Below are 20,875 nucleotides of genomic sequence, written 5' to 3'. Positions count from 1 at the left end.
TCTCTTCTTGGTCTATCAGAACTGGAATTGGTCATTTGTTTGGGTTTAAATGAATTTCTAAGAATATTCTAAGCTGTATTAAGAGCGCTGAATAGCCTTAGGTGCTCCAGTGCTTGGTTTATAAGCTTATGTTTATAATCCAATCCACAAGTTTGAAGAAGGCTGATGCCTACTATACTATAACTTGACATCATCGCTCCTCATCTGGAGTAAGAACTTTACAGACACATGTCTTGCTGCGGCTTATTATAGTTATTTGCAGCAAAGCTTCTATAGAGAAGGCGTGCGAAATGCTCCACCTTCTCATGAATATGATAAATAGTTTTCAGCTGATCTTTCAGGTTCATGAAAAGTGTTTAGAAAATTTTGGTGTTTCTGAAGGGCCTTCAGAGCCTTGCTGCTCCCTTCTATACAAAGGCTTTGTTAGATGTTGCAGCCACCAGTCACAACAACGTCAAAAACATCTCATTTTTCCCCCCTTTCATCACTGGTCACATCTTCAACGTTGATTAGACTTCTTTTGTTTCCAGTTCGGTGTCAGACTTGAGATTTCTCAGAGCTTTAGTTGTGAGAAAGCGAATAGAAGGGATGAAGATATGTTCTGGGAATAACATACAGTGGGAACACGTGATAAATGAGAGAACAGTGTGTACACTGGGAATGAATATCATTGTGTCTGCTGACTCTCTTGTGTAGAGTTTAGTTCCTGGGACTCCTTTAACATGTTTATCCGGCCACTAAATCTTGTCAGACAGATGCAAGTTTCCTCAAAGACGAACAGGATCCTCTTGCCGGGGAGTTCGAGCCAATAATCACCCTTACTCCACTTATTTAGGACGACGCTGATAGAGCTGTGTTTATCTGCATATCACAGGAATAGCTTCCTCTTTCCTTATGACTTTGGTTCTGTTTAACCCCTTCTTGTTGTCTCTCCCAGTGCTTGGTAATGGAGAGCACAAATGTTGTGGCTCATAAAATATCCATATTTCGTATTTCAGGCAGCTGCTTAAACACTTGGTAATGGAGAGCACAAATGTTGTGGCTCATAAAATATCCATATTTCGTATTTCAGGCAGCTGCTTAAACAGAGTCGTGATAACTTCTCCAAATATGCTTCGTAGCGCCGCCTGTAGTTGTAGCAGAGATTGACCACCGGTCACGTAGTTTGGTTAGCCTCGAGTGGGTGTTTGTATCGCATGCGAGTAGCATACAACGAAGCGAACCAACTTTGCCTTATGGCTTTACAGGGGGGGTTTCCAGCAGCAGCAGCAGCTGTGTGACTCTTCGTAGGCATACAGTTGACTAAAGTTAATCCTTTTTTTTCTCTCTCTCTCGTCGCCAGATTTCACGAAGGACAACTTCAAAATTATTCCCCGGATCTTCAGTAAGGTGTACGCATCGCCAGTTCCCTACTGAAATCTGTCCCATCTACGTAACCAACTTGTTGCCAGGCCAACTAGTAGAATGTCCGTGGAAGAATAAATGAAGTAATGACATAGCACCATGGAAAATCCTACAGGGGTTGGAGGTAAACCCACGACCTGTGGGTTTATAACCTATAACCTATAACCTTATGTTTGAACTAGAAAAAGAGATTAGTTTCCCTCACAGAGGAAGAAGAGGCTCAGATTTTACCTTTTTGAGATGCTTATTAACTCGAAAGATGATATCCAAGTTTCAGGTTTCAGCTTTGTCCAAGTGATACTTATAGGGTTGTTACAGGCTCTCCTCTAACTCTTGAGTCTGCTCCTCTAGCATCATCTAGCATTAGAATACATTGTTGGCTCAGTTAGCTTTGCCTAAGCTGCTAAGGGATCGAGAGTTCTCGGTTAGCCTTGTCTAAGCAGCTAAGGGATCTAGAATTACGAAGCAGATGCCCTGATGTCTCTTTATGTAACTGAGTCAGAAAGCTTTGGGAAGAAAAAATGCCAGGTTTTAGTGCTTGGACGTGCTTGGATATAATGAAGATATGGAGAGAGAGAGAGAGAGAGAGAGAGAGAGAGAGAGAGAGAGAGAGAGAGAGAGAGAGAGAATGTTGAAGTGGAACATGAATATACTAGCTCTAAGCGAAAATAGAATGAAGGATAAGAGGTACGGATGGCATGGGAATGTTTCAATGTAATGTTAGAAGTCAGTGTGAGGGCGAAAGCTCAGGAGGGAGTAGCACTTTTGCGGGAGGAAGAGTTGCAAGAGTGTGTGAGTGTGGAAGCAAGTCAGATCCTCGTTGATGTGGGTGGAAATTAAAACTTCGGTTTCGAGAGGAGGTTGATATAGTGCTTATGCACCTGGAAACGAGAGGAGTGAGGAAAAGAGGATAGTGCCTTGTCAGGAGCTGAGTGAGTGTCGGTAATGTTAATGGGTGATGTGGTAGCTGCGAGTATAAGTAGTAGAGGGGCGTGTGATACTCAGTTGTGAATCCAAATGGTAAACAACTTATGGATATATGATAGTACTACTGATTGCGAATACCTGGTTTGAAAATGGACATTACATTTATACGTGGGTGAGTTGGGTAGGTGGTAAGAGGATATGACTGGATTTTGCACTAACAGATAGGCGAGCAAAAGAGAGAGTCTTGGATGTGAATGTGCTTAAAGAAAACGCAGCTGTTGTCATGTCTGATCACTGACTGGATGGCAGAGTATACAGTGGAATACAACTGAACTCAAACACCAACAGACCTCTCTAGGTTCCTTAACGAGGATGTTGTGTGATAGTGGAAGAGAAAAGAAACTCGTGGATTGATGTTTAGGAGGAAGACATAAACTTTTCGCGCATTCTGAGGGGCAAATAATGACAGTTGTAGATTTGAAGCTACTACTCGGGTCTATGCATATGTTAACAACCCTATCGAAGAAGAAAAAGAAAGAAAAACCCACTTCGCCTCGTTCGAGACAAAAATGTTTGTTCTAAAGTCCATATCCATTATTACGAGTAACTCGTTAGAGATTATCAAAAACTTCAATGATTTTGCATACCTGTATTAGTTCATCTTTTAGCATTCTCTCTTTTACTAATCTAAATAAATGGAATTCGATTGGTCGGCTATCACAGAATTTGTCTCTTTGGCCAGGAATCGTCTTGGTAGCTCGCCTCTGTACTCTCTCCATTCTGTCTGTGTCTTTTCTTACGTAAGGTGGCCAAAACTGAACACAGTATTTAAGATGGGGGACGCACCAAGAGTTGAGTGATGATGATTTCCCGAGAAATATATTCGAAAGTCCAGCCAGAGAATCCAAAAATAAAGTTCGCCCATTTTTACTAGTGTTTGAGCAACTTACTTGGTTTTAAGTCAAGAGATTATTGCAACCTGAGCCCTTTTCCTCATTTGCATTTTGTAGTTCAACAGAACGTATATTGTAATCGTTGTTTTCATTTATACGTCCGATATATATTACTCTGCGCTTGATATGACATTCATTTGCCACCTGCTATCCTAGACCATCAGTCTGTCTATATCAGTTTGAAACTACTGACGTTGTATTTGTTATAGATTTCTCAAATCGGTATCGTCCACGAATATGGGGGATCTTGCATGCACCCCATTATCGACATCATTAAATGTATATGACAAACAGAAACGGCCCCAAGACTGATCACTGTGGCACACCACTTACGTCAGGCTATTTAGAGGCTTTATCATTAATCACTTCGTTGTTTACGGCTAATCGGCCAATTCCTCCAGCCATCGAAGTACAGCTTTACCGATACCATCTGGATTAGATTTTCTTGGTAATCTTTGATATGGTACTTTATGGAATGCTTTTTGAAAATCTTAATAGATGACATCAACTGCTTTACATTCCTCATGCCTTTTGATTATTTATAATTTGATTAGTTAAAATGTTTTGAGATTTTATAAGATGTTACAATTTGGTTAAGCTACTCTTTGTGTCATTAGAAATCTGTTAAAGAGCATTAATGATTAACCCAGGCTCCTATGAATGAATTTGTCCCCAAAGCATTGTGAGACTTAAGCTCAAGTTTTATTGCTAACACGAGATATTCTGTCAAAAACTACAGCGAGACTCTTGTATTACGCGGTGAAACTCGTCTGATGAGTGGTGCAAATCATATATGTGGTGCTGCTTGTCGAAGCTGTGAAAATCGTTTTAAAGTGTCAAAATAGAGGTGAAAATGTGGTGGAAATCGTTTATTTAGTGGTGGAAATCGTTTATTTAGTGGTGAAGATCGTTTATAATGGGTTGAAAAATCGTAGATTAAGTGGTGAAAATTGTTTATCAAGTGGTGAACGTTGGCAGATGTTCGAAGGAAAGGGGAAATGATATTTGTAGGAGAATGGCGTTGAAATTGAATGAGGCTGGAAAACAGGCTTGTGTGAACAGATACAAGGAGTGTTTGATGATGGACCTGCAAAGGTGAGAGTAAACGAAACTAGGGAGATGGGAGAGGAATGTGAGGTATTTAGAGAAGCCGTGCTTGCATGTGTAAGGGATGTGTGTGGCATACAAAGATGGGCGATGTTCGAAAAGGATGGTAAGTAGGGGAATGAGGAAGTCAAATTACTAATGAATTAGGAAAGGAATGGGTTTAGGCATTACCTGCAGGGAGGGAGTACGTATGACTGGGAATTGTACACCCACTTAAGAATTATTCCGCACCTTTACGGCGTGATGCAGTATGACGCACCACACGAGAATGGTTGGTATCCCTGGTTTAATTTGGCATGGTTGGTATCCCTGGTTTAATTTGGCATGGTTGGTATCCCTTGTTTAATTTGGCGTGGTTGGTATCCCTGGTTTATTTGGTGGTGCCAAATGTAGGGTGTTTGGGTCGGGAGGTTAAGTGAAGCGAGTGATGCATGGCAATGGGTTTGGTGAAAAGAGAAGAGGTGGTGAAAGTCTTGCGTAAGTTGAAATGTGGCAAGGAGACTGGAGTAGACAGGATTACAGATGAATTCCTTGAAGGTGACTGTTGTTGATTGGTTGATTAGGATTGTTATTGCATGCAGGATTCTCAGTAAGGTTGCCTGAGGATTAGCGGAATACCTGTGTCGTGCAAGTGTGTAAAGGTAAGGGCGGCAAAGGTGAGTGTTCAAATTACAGAGGCATAAGTATGTTGGGTGTAGGTGTTATGTTGTATGGGAGAGTGGTAATTGCGAGGGTGGTGACATGCACAGATATTCGAAGGAGGAACAATATGGTTTCAGGTGAGGTAGAAGAAATGTGTGCGAGAAATAAGAGAAAGATAGATTTCCATTAGCGTTTATGGATCTTGAGAAAGCATTTGGTAGGGCTGAAACAAATACTGTGGTAGGTGTTGCGAAGGTTTGGGAGGAGAGATGCTTGAAGCAGTAAGAAGCTTTATCAAGAGAATAGGGAGTGCGTATGAGTAGGAAGCGAGGATGGCGAAAGGTTCCAGAGAATGCTACTCAGCGACAGGCTCTGTAATGTCACCATGGCTGTTTTAACTTATTATTGGATGGGGTGGTAAAGGAGGTGAACGCAAGGGATTGTGTAGCGCGGGGAGCCTGGGAGATGTCAATTTTCTGCTGATGACACTCTGCTGGTGGCAGATTCGAGTGGAAAACTGCAGAAGTGCATAAGTTTCTAAGGTTGTATGAAAGGAGAAAGTTGAGAGCAAATGTGGACAAAGCAATATCATTAGGTTGAGAGCGAGGATAGGATGACTAAGAGGGTATATGTAAGAAGGGGAGGGGAGGGGAAAGGGGGGAAAAGGAGTTAGATATGGGAAGATGCAGTTAAAATGTTTTCAGTACTCGGTGCCTGAACATGCAGGAGGGTGTAAGGCGTGCAACGGATAGACTGCTAGATAATGGTTGCGAACGAATGAGACTATTCCTCCTGTTCCTGGCTCTACTTTGCTAACGCTGGAAAGTGAGAACCAGCATGAAAGAACAATGTATATACATCTGTGTTATCGAACTCAGCCTACTTGAGTTTACACAACGAGTGAAGTCAGCTTCGTTCAAAAACTTCTCGTTTCAGAGGAATCCTTGCTGTCCCAGGTACTGAGTGTAGCGCACCTTTGGAGTTGTAGGAGCCCCTGGAGAAATGGATCCTGATTCAACACCAGGATCCTTTGAGAGGAGTTCAGATATAGTCATAGAGTATGCTTCGCGTCATGTGAAGATTCTTCTGATATATGTCACAGTACAGTTAAAGCGTTTATAGAACAGTCGGATACCTCATAATAGTGCCTCGTTTGTAAATTTAATGGACGCTTTAGTGGACGAAAACCTAATGGAATGGCACATTCTCTTGCCAACATGGCTGTACAGTAATTCATTAATAGCTCCAGTAGATGCCTACTGGGCTAAACTTAGTGTAATATCTTTTATTTCAGTTTGTATCAGCAGAGTTGACCCTTGGGAGATATAACACCGTATATATTTCATCGTATGATTCGCGTGAATGTTTCTATAAATAAGTCTGATGTATTAGAAAATTAGAATCTTTGCTCCTTCGAAATGTTCTGTAGTGCGACATTGTAGAGGACCACCACTTCGAAAAGTCATACATATCACTTGGAAAAATGATGGATATTCATACGCTATTGTGTACTACATCTCAGGTGGAGAGGCTACAGGCAGGGCAGAAATACGACCTGGTGATCACCGCCTTCAACGAGAAGGGAAACAGCGCCACCATCCACAGAACCGTCTCCAGCCTCGGCGCCAATGGCTCTGTCTACCAGCCCCAAGGTAAGTCCATCGCCATAGTGTTCAGTCTACTGGCTGCTGGGTGGGTCGAGCACTTGTATGTAAATACAACCAACCTAGGTTAGGTTAGGTTAGGTTAGAGTAGATTCAACATTGAGTCAATTGCTTCCATGTCTACCAGCCTAGAATAACTTTACCGTCCCTACAGTGAGTCAATAACTTGCATGTTAAGTCTACCAGCCCAGTGTATATCTACCGTTCTTGAGTGAGTCAATTACTTCCATGTTGAGTTAGTCAGCTCAAAGTGAATGTACCAGCCTCACAGTGACTCAATCCCTTGATGTTGTGTCTATCAACCGACAGTAAATTGAGCAGCCTTACATTGATTCAATCACCTCCATTGGCCTAGAGTAAATCTACCAGCCTTACAGTGGGTCACTTCCATGTTGAGTCTACAAACCCAGAGTAAATTTACGAGCCCTACACTGGGTATCTTGAAGGTTGAGTCTACCAGCCCAAAGTAAACCTACCATCTCTACTATGGGTCGCTTACATGTTGAGTCTACCAGTTCATTAGTAGCTAATCAGGCCCCAGACTTCAGAAGGAAGAGCAGTAGAAACTGATGTACGGATATGTGAGGAACTGAAGAATGAGTTCGGTTTCTATAGTGTTAGACGTGTCTCCAATTTGAAGACAAATGTCTCCAATTGGAATTTGAAGATCTTGGAAAGCATTCAGATATCTAGAAGACATAATGTTAGAGTTCTTGACCCATATAAGCTTAATTTTCATATTTCACCATCTATGCTGAGGATATGTGCAGATACCCTTGACAAGCCTCTTCAGATACTGCCTAAGACGTCAGTGGAGAAAAGCAGTGTGCCAAGAGAGTGGATAAGGGCAAATGTCATACCTGTTTATAAGAAAGGAATACGAGAGGAGACATTGACTGGCAGGTGTGATCTGGAAAGTATCATCAGAAAGAAGAAATTACCTGAGACACAACGCGTGTTTTAAGGAAAGATCGTGTGAAACAAACCCTCTAACTCCAACGGGAGAATGACCTCAGTATTGGACAGCCAGGTCATGTGTAACGAACCCAATGGTTTTCTGAGAGAATGAGCTCAGGATTGGACTGTTAGATCATGTGTAACGAACCCCATAGATTTCCACGAGAGAATGAGCACAGAATTGGACTTTTTTTCATTGAGAAACTGGAACACCAGCCAGGGAAGACTCCTTCGATGGATAGATTTCCTTGGTAGAAGGTAAGCATTCTCGAAATTTGTTACTAGTGGAGTGCCTCAAGTTTGTGCTCTCGGACCATTACTCCTCTTGGTCTGTGACTGACTTGCCAGAAGGAACGGTCACCTACCGGAATGTGTGCAATTAACTCGAGAGGTTGTGAAATACGAGGAGGATTGCATCGGATTACAAGGGGATCTAGACAAGCTCCAGTGTTGGGCTGATACATGTTTGCCTGAGCAGATATAATGAGGATGATCCATGGTGAAAGACCTCCTCAATATAAGTGTTATCTAGTAGGATATAAGCAGCAAGGATGTGTGCTGGAGAGACTTGGGAATCGATATCTTTCCTAGCCTATCGCACACCTTAGAAGACTAGTTTCGGTGACCTCCTCGTTGTTTGCATATATTAGATTTGTATTCATGGCCAAGGAAACAGTCGGCAAGCTTTTCGCGTCGGACATAAGGTCAAAACAAGAGTAAGATTTTCATGTTTGGTCGGCGACCAAGAGAAGCTCAGAGCTAAGAGAGAAGCTCCAAAGGAGAGCAACAAAGGCGATATATTAATCAAGGGTTCAGAGCTACAGGGAAAAGGTTAGAGGGCTTAGATTTGCCCACCGTGGAAGAGAGAAGAACGAGGAGTGACCGGATCACAACCTTTGTTTTTTAAACCAAACTGATGTAAGAGTTGAGTGAACAGACCTTTGTAAGGTGTACGGATAGAGCAACCAGATACGACCACATGAAATGAAAGAAAGATTGTTATTTTCTTAGTATAAGAGTAGCACATGAATGAAGTGAACGAGAAGACAGTAATTGCCGACAACATATACAGGTTTAAAACGTTGTATGATAAGGATGGCTAAAAAGATGAGGCCCCACGAGTGTAAAACTTACTCTTCCAGTACAAATGGGTAATCACACACACACAGACACACACACACACACACACACACACTGTATATATAATGCTTCTACAAATCTTGCATAGTTGTTAGTTGATCTATTCATTCAATGATAGCTACCAAGTGTTCATTTCATGTCTGCTCCTGGCCAGACGGACCCTCCGAGGCTGAGGTACGTGACGGCAGCAAGAGTGGTGGCGGGCCTGGCCACGCCATCAACGGCGCAGGCGCCAACGGTGGCAAGAACGGAGGCGGGCTTGGCGATGCTGACGGTGGCGGTGGTGGGAAGAACAAATACCTGAGCATGTTGGCCATGCCCTCGCTCATCCCGGCCGCCTTGGGGATAGGTGCCGGGCTAATCGTGATCATCATTGTTCTCATTCTGCTTATCATCTTCCGCACGCGGCTGCCACATCACCCACAGGACACCCCGAGCCAAGACACAGAGGCTGAGGGTTCGCCACACCTCCTTCACCACCACCACAAGTCTCCCGTCATGGGCCACCACACCAGCTGCCTCGAGAGGGACATACAGGTGGGTCAGTGAGAGGGTATGAGGATGGTCCTCAGCCAGCTCCAACTAGGTAAGCTATGGAGAAGATGGTGTAAGAAGGAACCTTGGGCGAGAGTGGGTACAATGGGACAATATATGTTCGAAAGGCATTTAGTTTGTTGCTTTTGAAGTGTTTCTGGTGTAAGGAGTGAATGTTGTGTTTGTCGTATGTAACGCTAATTCCCTGATTGAGTGAGTGATTGTGATCTAAAGTGGCATGAGGGTGTAGGTTGAATTCATGTCTAACGTCAAAGATGACCAAATATTTCTATGTTGACAATTAATTCTAGGTGAGCCATTATTCCAGCTATGTAGTATTACACTGTGGTTGTTGCTTCAGTGGTGTTAGGGTGCTGTGACGTGATAATAAGGTCGTCTGCATACAAAAGGAACTTCATAGTGTGGTTTGCAGGAGGTCATTGAGGAGGAGGAGGCTGAGAAGGATGGAGAAAGAAGTGTCCCCTGGGAGACTCTATTGTAGAGCTTAAAGGTTTTAGATATAAAACCTTTGTGAGTGAGGAGTCGGACTTGGCGGCCAAGTTGTGAAGTTGGTCAACCACTTTTTGCCATTGTTGTGGGGGATGTATTGTGTGAGGTTTCGGAGGAATGTCAAATTCTTTGTCGGGTTCTGTTGCTACCAGTATTATGCTAGGGGTGAGGTTGTGGTTAGTTGAAGCCATCTGTAGTGCAAGGTCTGTGTGTTCTTTAGTAGTAGACTAATTGGATTTCAAAGCCATACTGTGTGGGGTAGAGTGGGATATCTTGCTGGATTCTGTTGTGGATCAGTTTTTCAGAGAGTTTGTATAGTGAGGAGACAAGTGATGTAGGGAGGGAGTTGGGTTGTTTGGAGGATTTTAGTAGGATTGGTGTGATGTTGGCAACCTTCCAGGTGTTAGAAAATTTACTGTGGAGTCAGAAGTGGTTGGAGGTATAAGTAAACGCTTGAGTTACAACTGGGTCAGAGTGTTTTGTGTGTTGCAGCAGAGATTTTCAAGGATTTAATTGCGTTGCATGCGTCACTGGGAGTGAGGGATGGGAGAGAAGTTATTTAGGCGAATTTCATGTAGGTATTTTATGCTTTCTCTGTTTAAGGGGATAGTTGGTTTGTGGAGGATTTTGTATTTTTTTTTTTTTTTTTTGTTCTTTTGGTGATGTTTCATGATTGAGCGTTCTTTGGGAGGAGGGGAAATATTGCACTGTCAGGAGTGATTTATGCGTGTGGGCTGCGTTGGTGCGAAAGATACAGATCTTGATTTTGTGTGCGCCAGAGATGGTTGCTGTGGGTTCTGTGGTTCCGTGTGAGGTAGGAGCACCAATTTACTGTTTACCCTCCAATGATTAGGTTTAGCGATGGTGTTTTAGGGTTGGAAATTTTATGATTCTAATGATCGTATGTAGTTTTATTTGAGCAGGTTTTTGTTTTATGAGATATGCAACTTTTTTCGAGGGAAATATGGATTGCTTCAATGCCATTATGGTATGCGCCTTTTTGATGGCTTGGTTGATGGAGATGAAGTGTTAGATAGCATTATATAAAGACTGGGAAATCACTTGTAGGAAGGTTTTTGAGCTTGGATTCCATATAGTTCGGGACTGTTGGGCAATCTGCTTTCCTGTAAGTTGTGTATATCGTCCCGGTGGCTGTGCAAGATGGGTGGGTTAGTGCTAAAGATACCACGATGATTATGAGGACAGAGGAGAGATATTGTTATGGGCTCCAGCTTGTCCATGAATGTAGTGCTTGACAACAGTAAATAATGGCTAGAGACGCTGGTTGTTGGAGAGGATGGAATGGGAGTCTAGAAGGTTGGTTGCGTAGACTGAAGATGCTGAAAGGGATCAGTTGAGTTATAAGTTCACGTCTGGGATCTTGGGCTTGGCTGTTGAGCTATGTGGGAGAGCGGGTATCACAATCTCCAAAGAGATATGTGTTTGGAGTGTTTACATACGTTCTGCCGAGTTGAAGGGATGAGGGGTATCTTGGAGGGTTGGTGGGATGAGGAGAAATGCAGGTTTTCATTATGTTGTGGTTAGTAATATAAGATATATTTTCATAATTAGATTCATTTCGTGTTCTTGTTTGTCATGTGCTTTTGACGTGTGTTCGAGAATTGGACTCGTGTTAGTTCTTGTCCATATATATATATATTTTTTTTTTTTTTTATTATACTTTGTGGCTGTCTCCCGCGTTTGCGAGGTAGCGAAAGGAAACAGACGAAAGAAATGGCCCAACCCCCCCCCGCCATACACATGTATATACATACGTCCACACACGCAAATATACATACCTACACAGCTTTCCATGGTTTACTCCAGACGCTTCACATGCCTTGCTTCAATCCACTGACAGCACGTCAACCCCGGTATACCACATCGCTCCAATTCACTCTATTCCTTGCCCTCCTTTCACCCTCCTGCATGTTCAGGCCCCGATCACACAAAATCTTTTTCACTCCATCTTTCCACCTCCAATTTGGTCTCCCTCCTGTCCTTGTTCCCTCCACCTCCGACACATATATCCTCTTGGTCAATCTTTCCTCACTCATCCTCTCCATGTGCCCAAACCACTTCAAAACACCCTCTTCTGCTCTCTCAACCACGCTCTTTTTATTTCCACACATCTCTCTTACCCTTACGTTACTCACTCGATCAAACCAAATCACACCACACATTGTCCTCAAACATCTCATTTCCAGCACATCCATCCTCCTGCGCACAACTCTATCCATAGCCCACGCCTCGCAACCATACAACATTGTTGGAACCACTATTCCTTCAAACATACCCATTTTTGCTTTCCGAGATAATGTTCTCGACTTCCACACATTCTTCAAGGCCCCCGGATTTTCGTCCCCTCCCCCACCCTATGATCCACTTCCGCTTCCATGGTTCCATCCGCTGCCAGATCCACTCCCAGATATCTAAAACACTTCACTTCCTCCAGTTTTTCTCCATTCAAACTCACCTCCCAATTGACTTGACCCTCAACCCCACTGTACCTAATAACCTTGCTCTTATTCACATTTACTCTTAACTTTCTTCTTCCACACACTTTTCCAAACTCAGTCACCAGCTTCTGCAGTTTCTCACATGAATCAGCCACCAGCGCTGTATCATCAGCGAACAACAACTGACTCACTTCCCAAGCTCTCTCATCCTCAACAGACTTCATACTTGCCCCTCTTTCCAAAACTCTTGCATTTACCTCCCTAACAACCCCATCCATAAACAAATTAAACAACCATGGAGACATCACACACCCCTGCCGCAAACCTACATTCACTGAGAACCAATCACTTTCCTCTCTTCCTACACGTACACATGCCTTACATCCTCGATAAAAACTTTTCACTGCTTCTAACAACTTTCCTCCCACACCATATATTCTTAATACCTTCCACAGAGCATCTCTATCAACTCTATCATATGCCTTCTCCAGATCCATAAATGCTACATACAAATCCATTTGCTTTTCTAAGTATTTCTCACATACATTCTTCAAAGCAAACACCTGATCCACACATCCTCTACCACTTCTGAAACCACACTGCTCTTCCCCAATCTGATGCTCTGTACATGCCTTCACCCTCTCAATAAATACCCTCCCATATAATTTACCAGGAATACTCAACAAACTTATACCTCTGTAATTTGAGCACTCACTCTTATCCCCTTTGCTTTTGTACAATGGCACTATGCACGCATTCCGCCAATCCTCAGGCACCTCACCATGAGTCATACATACATTAAATAACCTTACCAACCAGTCAACAATACAGTCACCCCCTTTTTTAATAAATTCCACTGCAATACCATCCAAACCTGCTGCCTTGCCGGCTTTCATCTTCCGCAAAGCTTTCACTACCTCTTCTCTGTTTACCAAATCATTTTCCCTAACCCTCTCACTTTGCACACCACCTCGACCAAAACACCCTATATCTGCCACTCTATCATCAAACACATTCAACAAACCTTCAAAATACTCACTCCATCTCCTTCTCACATCACCACTACTTGTTATCACCTCCCCATTTGCGCCCTTCACTGAAGTTCCCATTTGCTCCCTTGTCTTACGCACTTTATTTACCTCCTTCCAGAACATCTTTTTATTCTCCCTAAAATTTAATGATACTCTCTCACCCCAACTCTCATTTGCCCTTTTTTTCACCTCTTGCACCTTTCTCTTGACCTCCTGTCTCTTTCTTTTATACATCTCCCACTCAATTGCATTTTTTCCCTGCAAAAATCGTCCAAATGCCTCTCTCTTCTCTTTCACTAATACTCTTACTTCTTCATCCCACCACTCACTACCCTTTCTAATCAACCCACCTCCCACTCTTCTCATGCCACAAGCATCTTTTGCGCAATCCATCACTGATTCCCTAAATACATCCCATTCCTCCCCCACTCCCCTTACTTCCATTGTTCTCACCTTTTTCCATTCTGTACTCAGTCTCTCCTGGTACTTCCTCACACAGGTCTCCTTCTCAAGCTCACTTACTCTCACCACCCTCTTCACCCCAACATTCACTCTTCTTTTCTGAAAACCCATACAAATCTTCACCTTAGCCTCCACAAGATAATGATCAGACATCCCTCCAGTTGCACCTCTCAGCACATTAACATCCAAAAGTCTCTCCTTCGCACGCCTGTCAATTAACTCGTAATCCAATAACGCTCTCTGGCCATCTCTCCTACTTACATAAGTATACTTATGTATATCTCGCTTTTTAAACCAGGTATTCCCAATCATCAGTCCTTTTTCAGCACATAAATCTACAAGCTCTTCACCATTTCCATTTATAACACTGAACACCCCATGTATACCAATTATTCCCTCAACTGCCACATTACTCACCTTTGCATTCAAATCACCCATCACTATGACCCGGTCTCGTGCATCAAAACCACTAACACACTCATTCAGCTGCTCCCAAAACACTTGCCTCTCATGATCTTTCTTCTCATGCCCAGGTTCATATGCACCAATAATCACCCACCTCTCTCCATCAACTTTCAGTTTTACCCATATTAATCGAGAATTTACTTTCTTACACTCTATCACATACTCCCACAACTCCTGTTTCAGGAGTATTGCTACTCCTTCCCTTGCTCTTGTCCTCTCACTAACCCCTGACTTTACTCCCCAGACATTCCCAAACCACTCTTCCCCTTTACCCTTGAGCTTCGTTTCACTCAGAGCCAAAACATCCAGGTTCCTTTCCTCAAACATACTACCTATCTCTTCTTATATATATATATATATATATATATATATATATATATATATATATATATATATATATATATATATATTGGAAAGGATCACAATTTTGCGCGATCAAGATATTCCTATGAGTCCACGGGGAATATGAAACACGATAAGTTCCCAAGTGCACTTTCGTGTAATAATCATATCATCAGGGGAGACACAAGAGAGAAATATAAGTCAGTTGATATACATCGAAAAGACGAAGCTAGGACGCCATTTGGTAAACATGTTTACCAAATCACATGTTTACCAAATGGCGTCCTAGCTTCGTCTTTTCGATGTATATCGTGTCTCCCCTGATGATGTGATTATTACACGAAAGTGCACTTGGGAACTTATCGTGTTTCATTTTCCCCCTGGACTCATAGGAATATATATATATATATATATATATATATATATATATATATATATATATATATATATATATATATATATATATATATATATATATATGTATATATATATATATATATATATATATATATATATATATATATATATATATATATATATATATACATATATATATATATATATACGAACAAAGTGCATAGGATTGCGCACCTACATATAACATACAAACCTCCAACAGCCAAGATCGAAACCGGGACCCCTGTGTAACGGGTAGCATTCCCGCCTATTACACAGGGGTCCTGGGTTCGATCCTGGCTGTTGGAGGTTTGTATGTTATATATATACATATATATATATATATATATATATATATATATATATATATATATATATCCCTGGGGATAGGGGAGAAAGAATACTTCCCACGTATTCCCTGCGTGTCGTAGAAGGCGACTAAAAGGGGAGGGAGCGGGGGACTGGAAATCCTCCCCTCTCATTATTTTTTTTAACTTTCCAAAAGAAGGAACAGAGAAGGGGGCCAGGTGAGGATATTCCCTCAAAGGCCCAGTCCTCTGTTCTTAACGCTACCTCGCTAACGCGGGAAATGGCGAATAGTTTGAAAGAAAGATATATATATATATATATATATATATATATTTCTAGGAAAGTCCTGGTGTTACTCAAGATCTTTCTAAAGGTTCCTGTAGCTCATGGATGCGTTATATCCAGTAGCAGGAAAATGTAGACTCCTTTAGCGTGGTATGCTATGAAATGAGACGGCACTCCCAATGATACAGTCTCGCCAAAGGTGTCACTCGCAGTGTAACCTCGAGCAGGTGCAGTCCGGTAACACGTACGTGCATAACCATATCCTCCACCTTTCTATTATGTAAACCTCACATAATCAACGTCACAAAAGTCTGCTTCCCAAACGCTGTGGATGTTGCACAGGAGCCGTGATTGTTTATCTTTTGAGCAGCAATGTCTTATGTACTTGGAGGTTTATTCACCCTAATGTGAAGTACTGCATACATACATATCTTGGTTTGATGGTCGCCCACCTACGTATTAAAATGGAATCAAAAGTTTCTGTCTCATTCATTCTCCAGGCAACACCTGTGTCTATTGCTGTAAATATTGTTGCTGTCTGCTTGTTCGACAAGCATCATTTTGGCCACTGTTCTCGTGAGCCGTGTGCCAGTGTCCCTGCCACTAAGGTATGGCTATAAGGCACACATCTGCCCGCTTTAGGTGTGGATACCAGCACTTATACGGGAGTTCTGATCATTTTTGTTTTCCCATTCCTTTCCTCCTTTTTCTCCCGAGATCGCCTAGACTGGAGCATCTTTGCCCTGTGCTGTGCGAGCGAGAGGTCACTTTCTGCCAGGCTTCATCATCGTCAGTAGAAGGAAAATACTACCATTTTGTCGGTGAACTTTTCCTTCCATTTGAGTTCATCATTTTCCTGCCCCAGCTGGAAGTCCAGCCTCAATGCTAAGATTGGACAACACGCACACACACACACACACACACACACACACACACACACACACACACATCTACAGCAGCTCCTGCCCCCCACCACAAAGCCCAGGTCCTGTGTCCTTCAGGTTGAGTCCGAGAGCGACGCCGACCCCGACGTAATCCCTCTTCAGGAGGGATGTGGTTCCCCGGCCTGTGAGTCCTCACCAGCCATCATCCTGCCCCCAGACCGATACAAGTACTCGCCTGTTCCTGCCCGTGTGTCCTCGAGTGTGAGTATATCCACTCGTTCTATCTACTTTTGTCTATCTACCGTTGGCTATATACGCCATATTTGGCGGACGTTATATTAAGGAAGTAACGTGTGTGTGTGTATGTCTCTGTCCATCAGGCCAGCCCTCGCTGTGGTGGTGTGGTGGCGTCTCCGTCAGTACCCTCCCTGACGTCAGGGGAACCATGTAGTTTCTCACTGCCTTACCACCCCGGCCACACGGACATCCTCGAATTCCCTCATTCGCATATGCAGTTCCCCTGTTCGTCGACCTTGCCCAGGATCACTCCGCGCCCTCCTAGTGGTAAACCCCGTCATTCCTGTACGATTAATCCCCATCAAATCCCTTATCCAGGGACTAAGGACAGTCTCCCTCCACCGCCTCTGGAATACCAGAACTCCAGAGGTAAGCGAGCTTCCTTGGGCAGAGAGTGTAGCCACTCCGCGTGTGAAGAGGATACCCCAAGCACTCCGCTGCTCAGCAAGAGGGAAAGCTCGGTATGATGTTAAGCGTGAAGAACCTTTGATATATGTAAATGTTGTCCTTTTCTGGATGTATAATGTCATTTTGTCCACAGAGGCAGCATGATAATACTTTTGTAAAATTTTTATCGAGTAACTCCTGTCATTGTATCGAAACAGAGAGCAACATTTTCAAATGATGAGGTAGACTAGGAGACAATCATTTTATATCGTGCAAGTACAAAACTCTTGACCAGAGTTATGCTGACTGATCTTGTGTGTCTTATTAAAGAATGAAGTTGGGCCAGTCCCCTGTCTGTTATTCTCTATCCTGCATCATTACTTTCTCCATGGCTGTTTAACATGAAAAATGGATGAAAATGTTGTACCAAGGTAATCTTTATGATTGATGAATAATAGTGAACCGAATGATAGCTATATCATGTTTTGTACCTATGGATTCATGCATTCACGGACTGCCCGGTGTCGAGTGTATGGGTTCGAATCCTGGTTGCAACAGTATGTCCAGAGTCAACCCACCTTTTCATCCTCCAATACGGGGTGGTAGATAAAGTGGGTACCTGGCTTAAGCCAAGGTATATATATATATATATATATATATATATATATATATATATATATATATATATATATATATATATATATATATATTTCTGAAATGACCAAGATTAAGGCATTCAGTTGCCCGTGCCGTCTCTGCTAACAAAACATTGTAACATTGAATGATGTAGCAGACACCAAGGGTCTGATTCGAACCCTGGGGAAGATCATTCGGCCCTCAGGGTTTGGGTCCGATCCCATGATGTAAATACACCTCTTATTGATATGCATAATTGATACATTGATACTTAGGTTTTCTGAAGATCATGAAGTAACAAACCAAACGTAAGTATTCTCTCATATGGAGTGAATAATTGGGGACATTTTAGTGAACCGCTGAATTCTCTGTAACTATTTTTCTAAACCTGGTGTGTGTGTGTGTGTGTGTGTGTGTGTGTGTGTGTGTCGGCGCGAGAACGAAATCCTTACGAAGGCGCCACTATCGTTCAATTCCATCTTCTTCCCTGAGCAAATTCAACCAGATAGTTTTAGTCCTTAATTAAACGATAGTTAAGACCAACAGACCAAATGACAGTTAAATCTAATAAGGGAATTGTAAAGTCAGGAGAAAGAGGTTAAGAGAGACCAGAAGATGTCAATTGAGGATACTGATAAGCAATCGGGTTGAATTTTCCTCTATCGGAGAGTGGCAGTGGCATTATTTCATTGAAGATGTCTTAAAAGGGAGTGAGAGAGTAAGGTACTGGTACGTAGGGAGTGAGGTACTGGGACGTAGAATCTAATTTGCCTCAAGTATTATAGAAAAGGATGATCATTACAGGTAGAAATGGAGGAGTGTATCAAGAGAGTTGATTCAATCATGAACACACGACAGAAAATGAGACTTTGTACTGAGAGTGGCGCGCCGTCAGCTGACACACGGCAAATGGAGGTATGGCTGATGTAAACATTGATTTCTGGTTATCAAAGGTTCGCTCGGATTGGGAACAATATATATACACACACACATATATATATATATATATATATATATATATATATATATATATATATATATATATATATATATATGAGTCCAGTAGTCAGCTGTGAAGAATGATTGGGTCTGTTGATACGTGAAGTAGTAACAAGACTTTATATATGTCGACAAACAATTGCTATTTTTTTTTTTGTGTCAGTTTGCCAGATAGACGATGCTTGCGTGTGAGCGTACTCAGCCTAATATATCCAGTGCCGTATACCACTGATACCATCAACATAATGCAGCGAACCCTTATTTTCCTTTTAATTCCATACAGAAAATAGTGGTATGACTAGAACAGCCACTTCTCTGGTTTACCTACGTTGGTCGTAGTTAACCCTCGTTAAACCCTGGGGTGCTTCGGCTTAACGGTACGTTTAATCTTCAAAATCACCTTAAATTCTTTTTGGTAATATTGCTTTCGATCATTAGGCTGGCTGGTAGATATATTCTTGAGTAATAATAATCATACATTATCGTGATGTTAGTCATGGTTAATTGTAGGATCACAGTGGTCATCATGTGAGTATCCATCTCTTATTTCAGTTGCTCATTACATATTCTTTCCTGCTCTAACGCCGAATTCATACAAAGCAAATCTGATGTTGCGGTTGAACAACTTTGTCTGCGGTAGGATAAACTCTCCTTTGACCAATATATATCAACAAACACTTGTCTAAAATAGCCTCCGGTCCTGCCAGGATTTACATTTGTAATCAGTATGGAAATATCAGCATTCAGTAAGGTATTAATTCTATAGTATTTACCCTTCGACATAAAACATCTATGAGGTTGAACAAAATTCATCCAGTCCATTCCCCTCTTTGTCTAAACGGAGCCTATTTCCCTTCTCTTGACACAGAATCCATATCCCTACTCTTTTCAACACAGTCCTTTTCCCCACTATTTTCAACACTTCATTTCCCCACTGTTTTCAACACAGTCCATTTCCCTATTCTTTTTAACACACAGCTCATTTCCCCGCTATTTTCAACACAGTCTATTTCCCTACTCTTTTTAACACACAGTTCATTTCCCCACTATTTTCAACAAAGTCCAGTTCCCGACTGTTTTCAACGCAGTCCATTTCCCCACTATTTTCAACACAGTCCAATTCCCCACTATTTTCAACACAGTCCAATTCCCCTACTCTTTTCAACACACAGGTCATTCCCTTAACACAATCGATTGGTAGAAACATGGATATAAGGAGTCTGGACATGATCCTCTGGAAATTCACTTGGAACATGGGTCTTCTACGTAAGTCTACGTGGTAGCGGTAGGAGGTTAAGAAATCTGAATTACTATGGGCATTTCAAGAGTATTTAAGTATTTTAAGAGTATTTAAGGGTATTTTAAGAGTATTTAAGGGTATTTGAAGAGTATTTAAGGGTATTTGAAGAGTATTTAAGGGTATTTTAAGAGTAGATTTAGAATACTGCTAACAATAAGCAGACATGTTAAGACCGGCACTTGTAAACGAGCGCAATATGTCTCATTCCGTATTGACCATAATCATCTTTTCCAAAGACTCGTCAAAATGAATTGGAGACCATAAGTCACCGAATGAACATGTCAACACAATTTGAAAGAAAACGTGCCATAAAGATAATCGACTTTTAAAATAGGTTTAAAAAAAGATGGACAGAAGTTTATCTTTGGCAAGATATGTTGGGTATAGAGACATGTAGTCAAAAAGATATGGCAAAAATATATATAAAGGTGTGGTCCTTCATGAGAGGCTGACCCGCAGAAAGCAATAAAAGGTGAAATAGTAAAATGAATATACTTTTGTATAACGCATGTACAAACATCTTGTCGCTCAGTTTCACAAACACTAGTTTGAGTATAGCCAATTAATGGCCAAGAAAAATGGAAGATGAATTTTTAACCTCCTGAGTAATGGAAATGGCCGAAATCACAAATTGACACTTCACTTTATATATATATATATATATATATATATATATATATATATATATATATATATATATATATATATATATATATATATATATATATGTGGCATGAGAAGAGTGGGAGGTGGGTTGATTAGAAAGGGTAGTGAGTAGTGGGATG

General features: G+C 41.8%; 1 protein-coding gene across 2 annotated transcripts in view; it reads left to right on the top strand.

The window, feature by feature from the left end:
• The window catches only part of LOC139762671 (uncharacterized), a 177,728-nt gene extending 160,233 nt beyond the window's left edge, over positions 1-17,495 (top strand). For both annotated transcript variants that reach the window (XM_071687627.1, XM_071687625.1), the window contains exons 13-16: positions 6,556-6,685; positions 8,949-9,331; positions 16,589-16,732; positions 16,852-17,495. In XM_071687627.1, coding sequence (XP_071543728.1) covers positions 6,556-6,685; positions 8,949-9,331; positions 16,589-16,732; positions 16,852-17,235 — 1,041 coding nt within the window. In that variant the 3' untranslated portion in view covers positions 17,236-17,495. The remainder of the gene's footprint in view (positions 1-6,555; positions 6,686-8,948; positions 9,332-16,588; positions 16,733-16,851) is intronic.
• Positions 17,496-20,875: the final 3,380 nt, after the last annotated feature.

The sequence above is a fragment of the Panulirus ornatus genome, chromosome 44 (assembly GCF_036320965.1).
Source record: "Panulirus ornatus isolate Po-2019 chromosome 44, ASM3632096v1, whole genome shotgun sequence".
Taxonomy (NCBI): Eukaryota; Metazoa; Arthropoda; class Malacostraca; order Decapoda; family Palinuridae; genus Panulirus; species Panulirus ornatus.
This window is presented reverse-complemented; position numbering and strand designations above follow the sequence as displayed.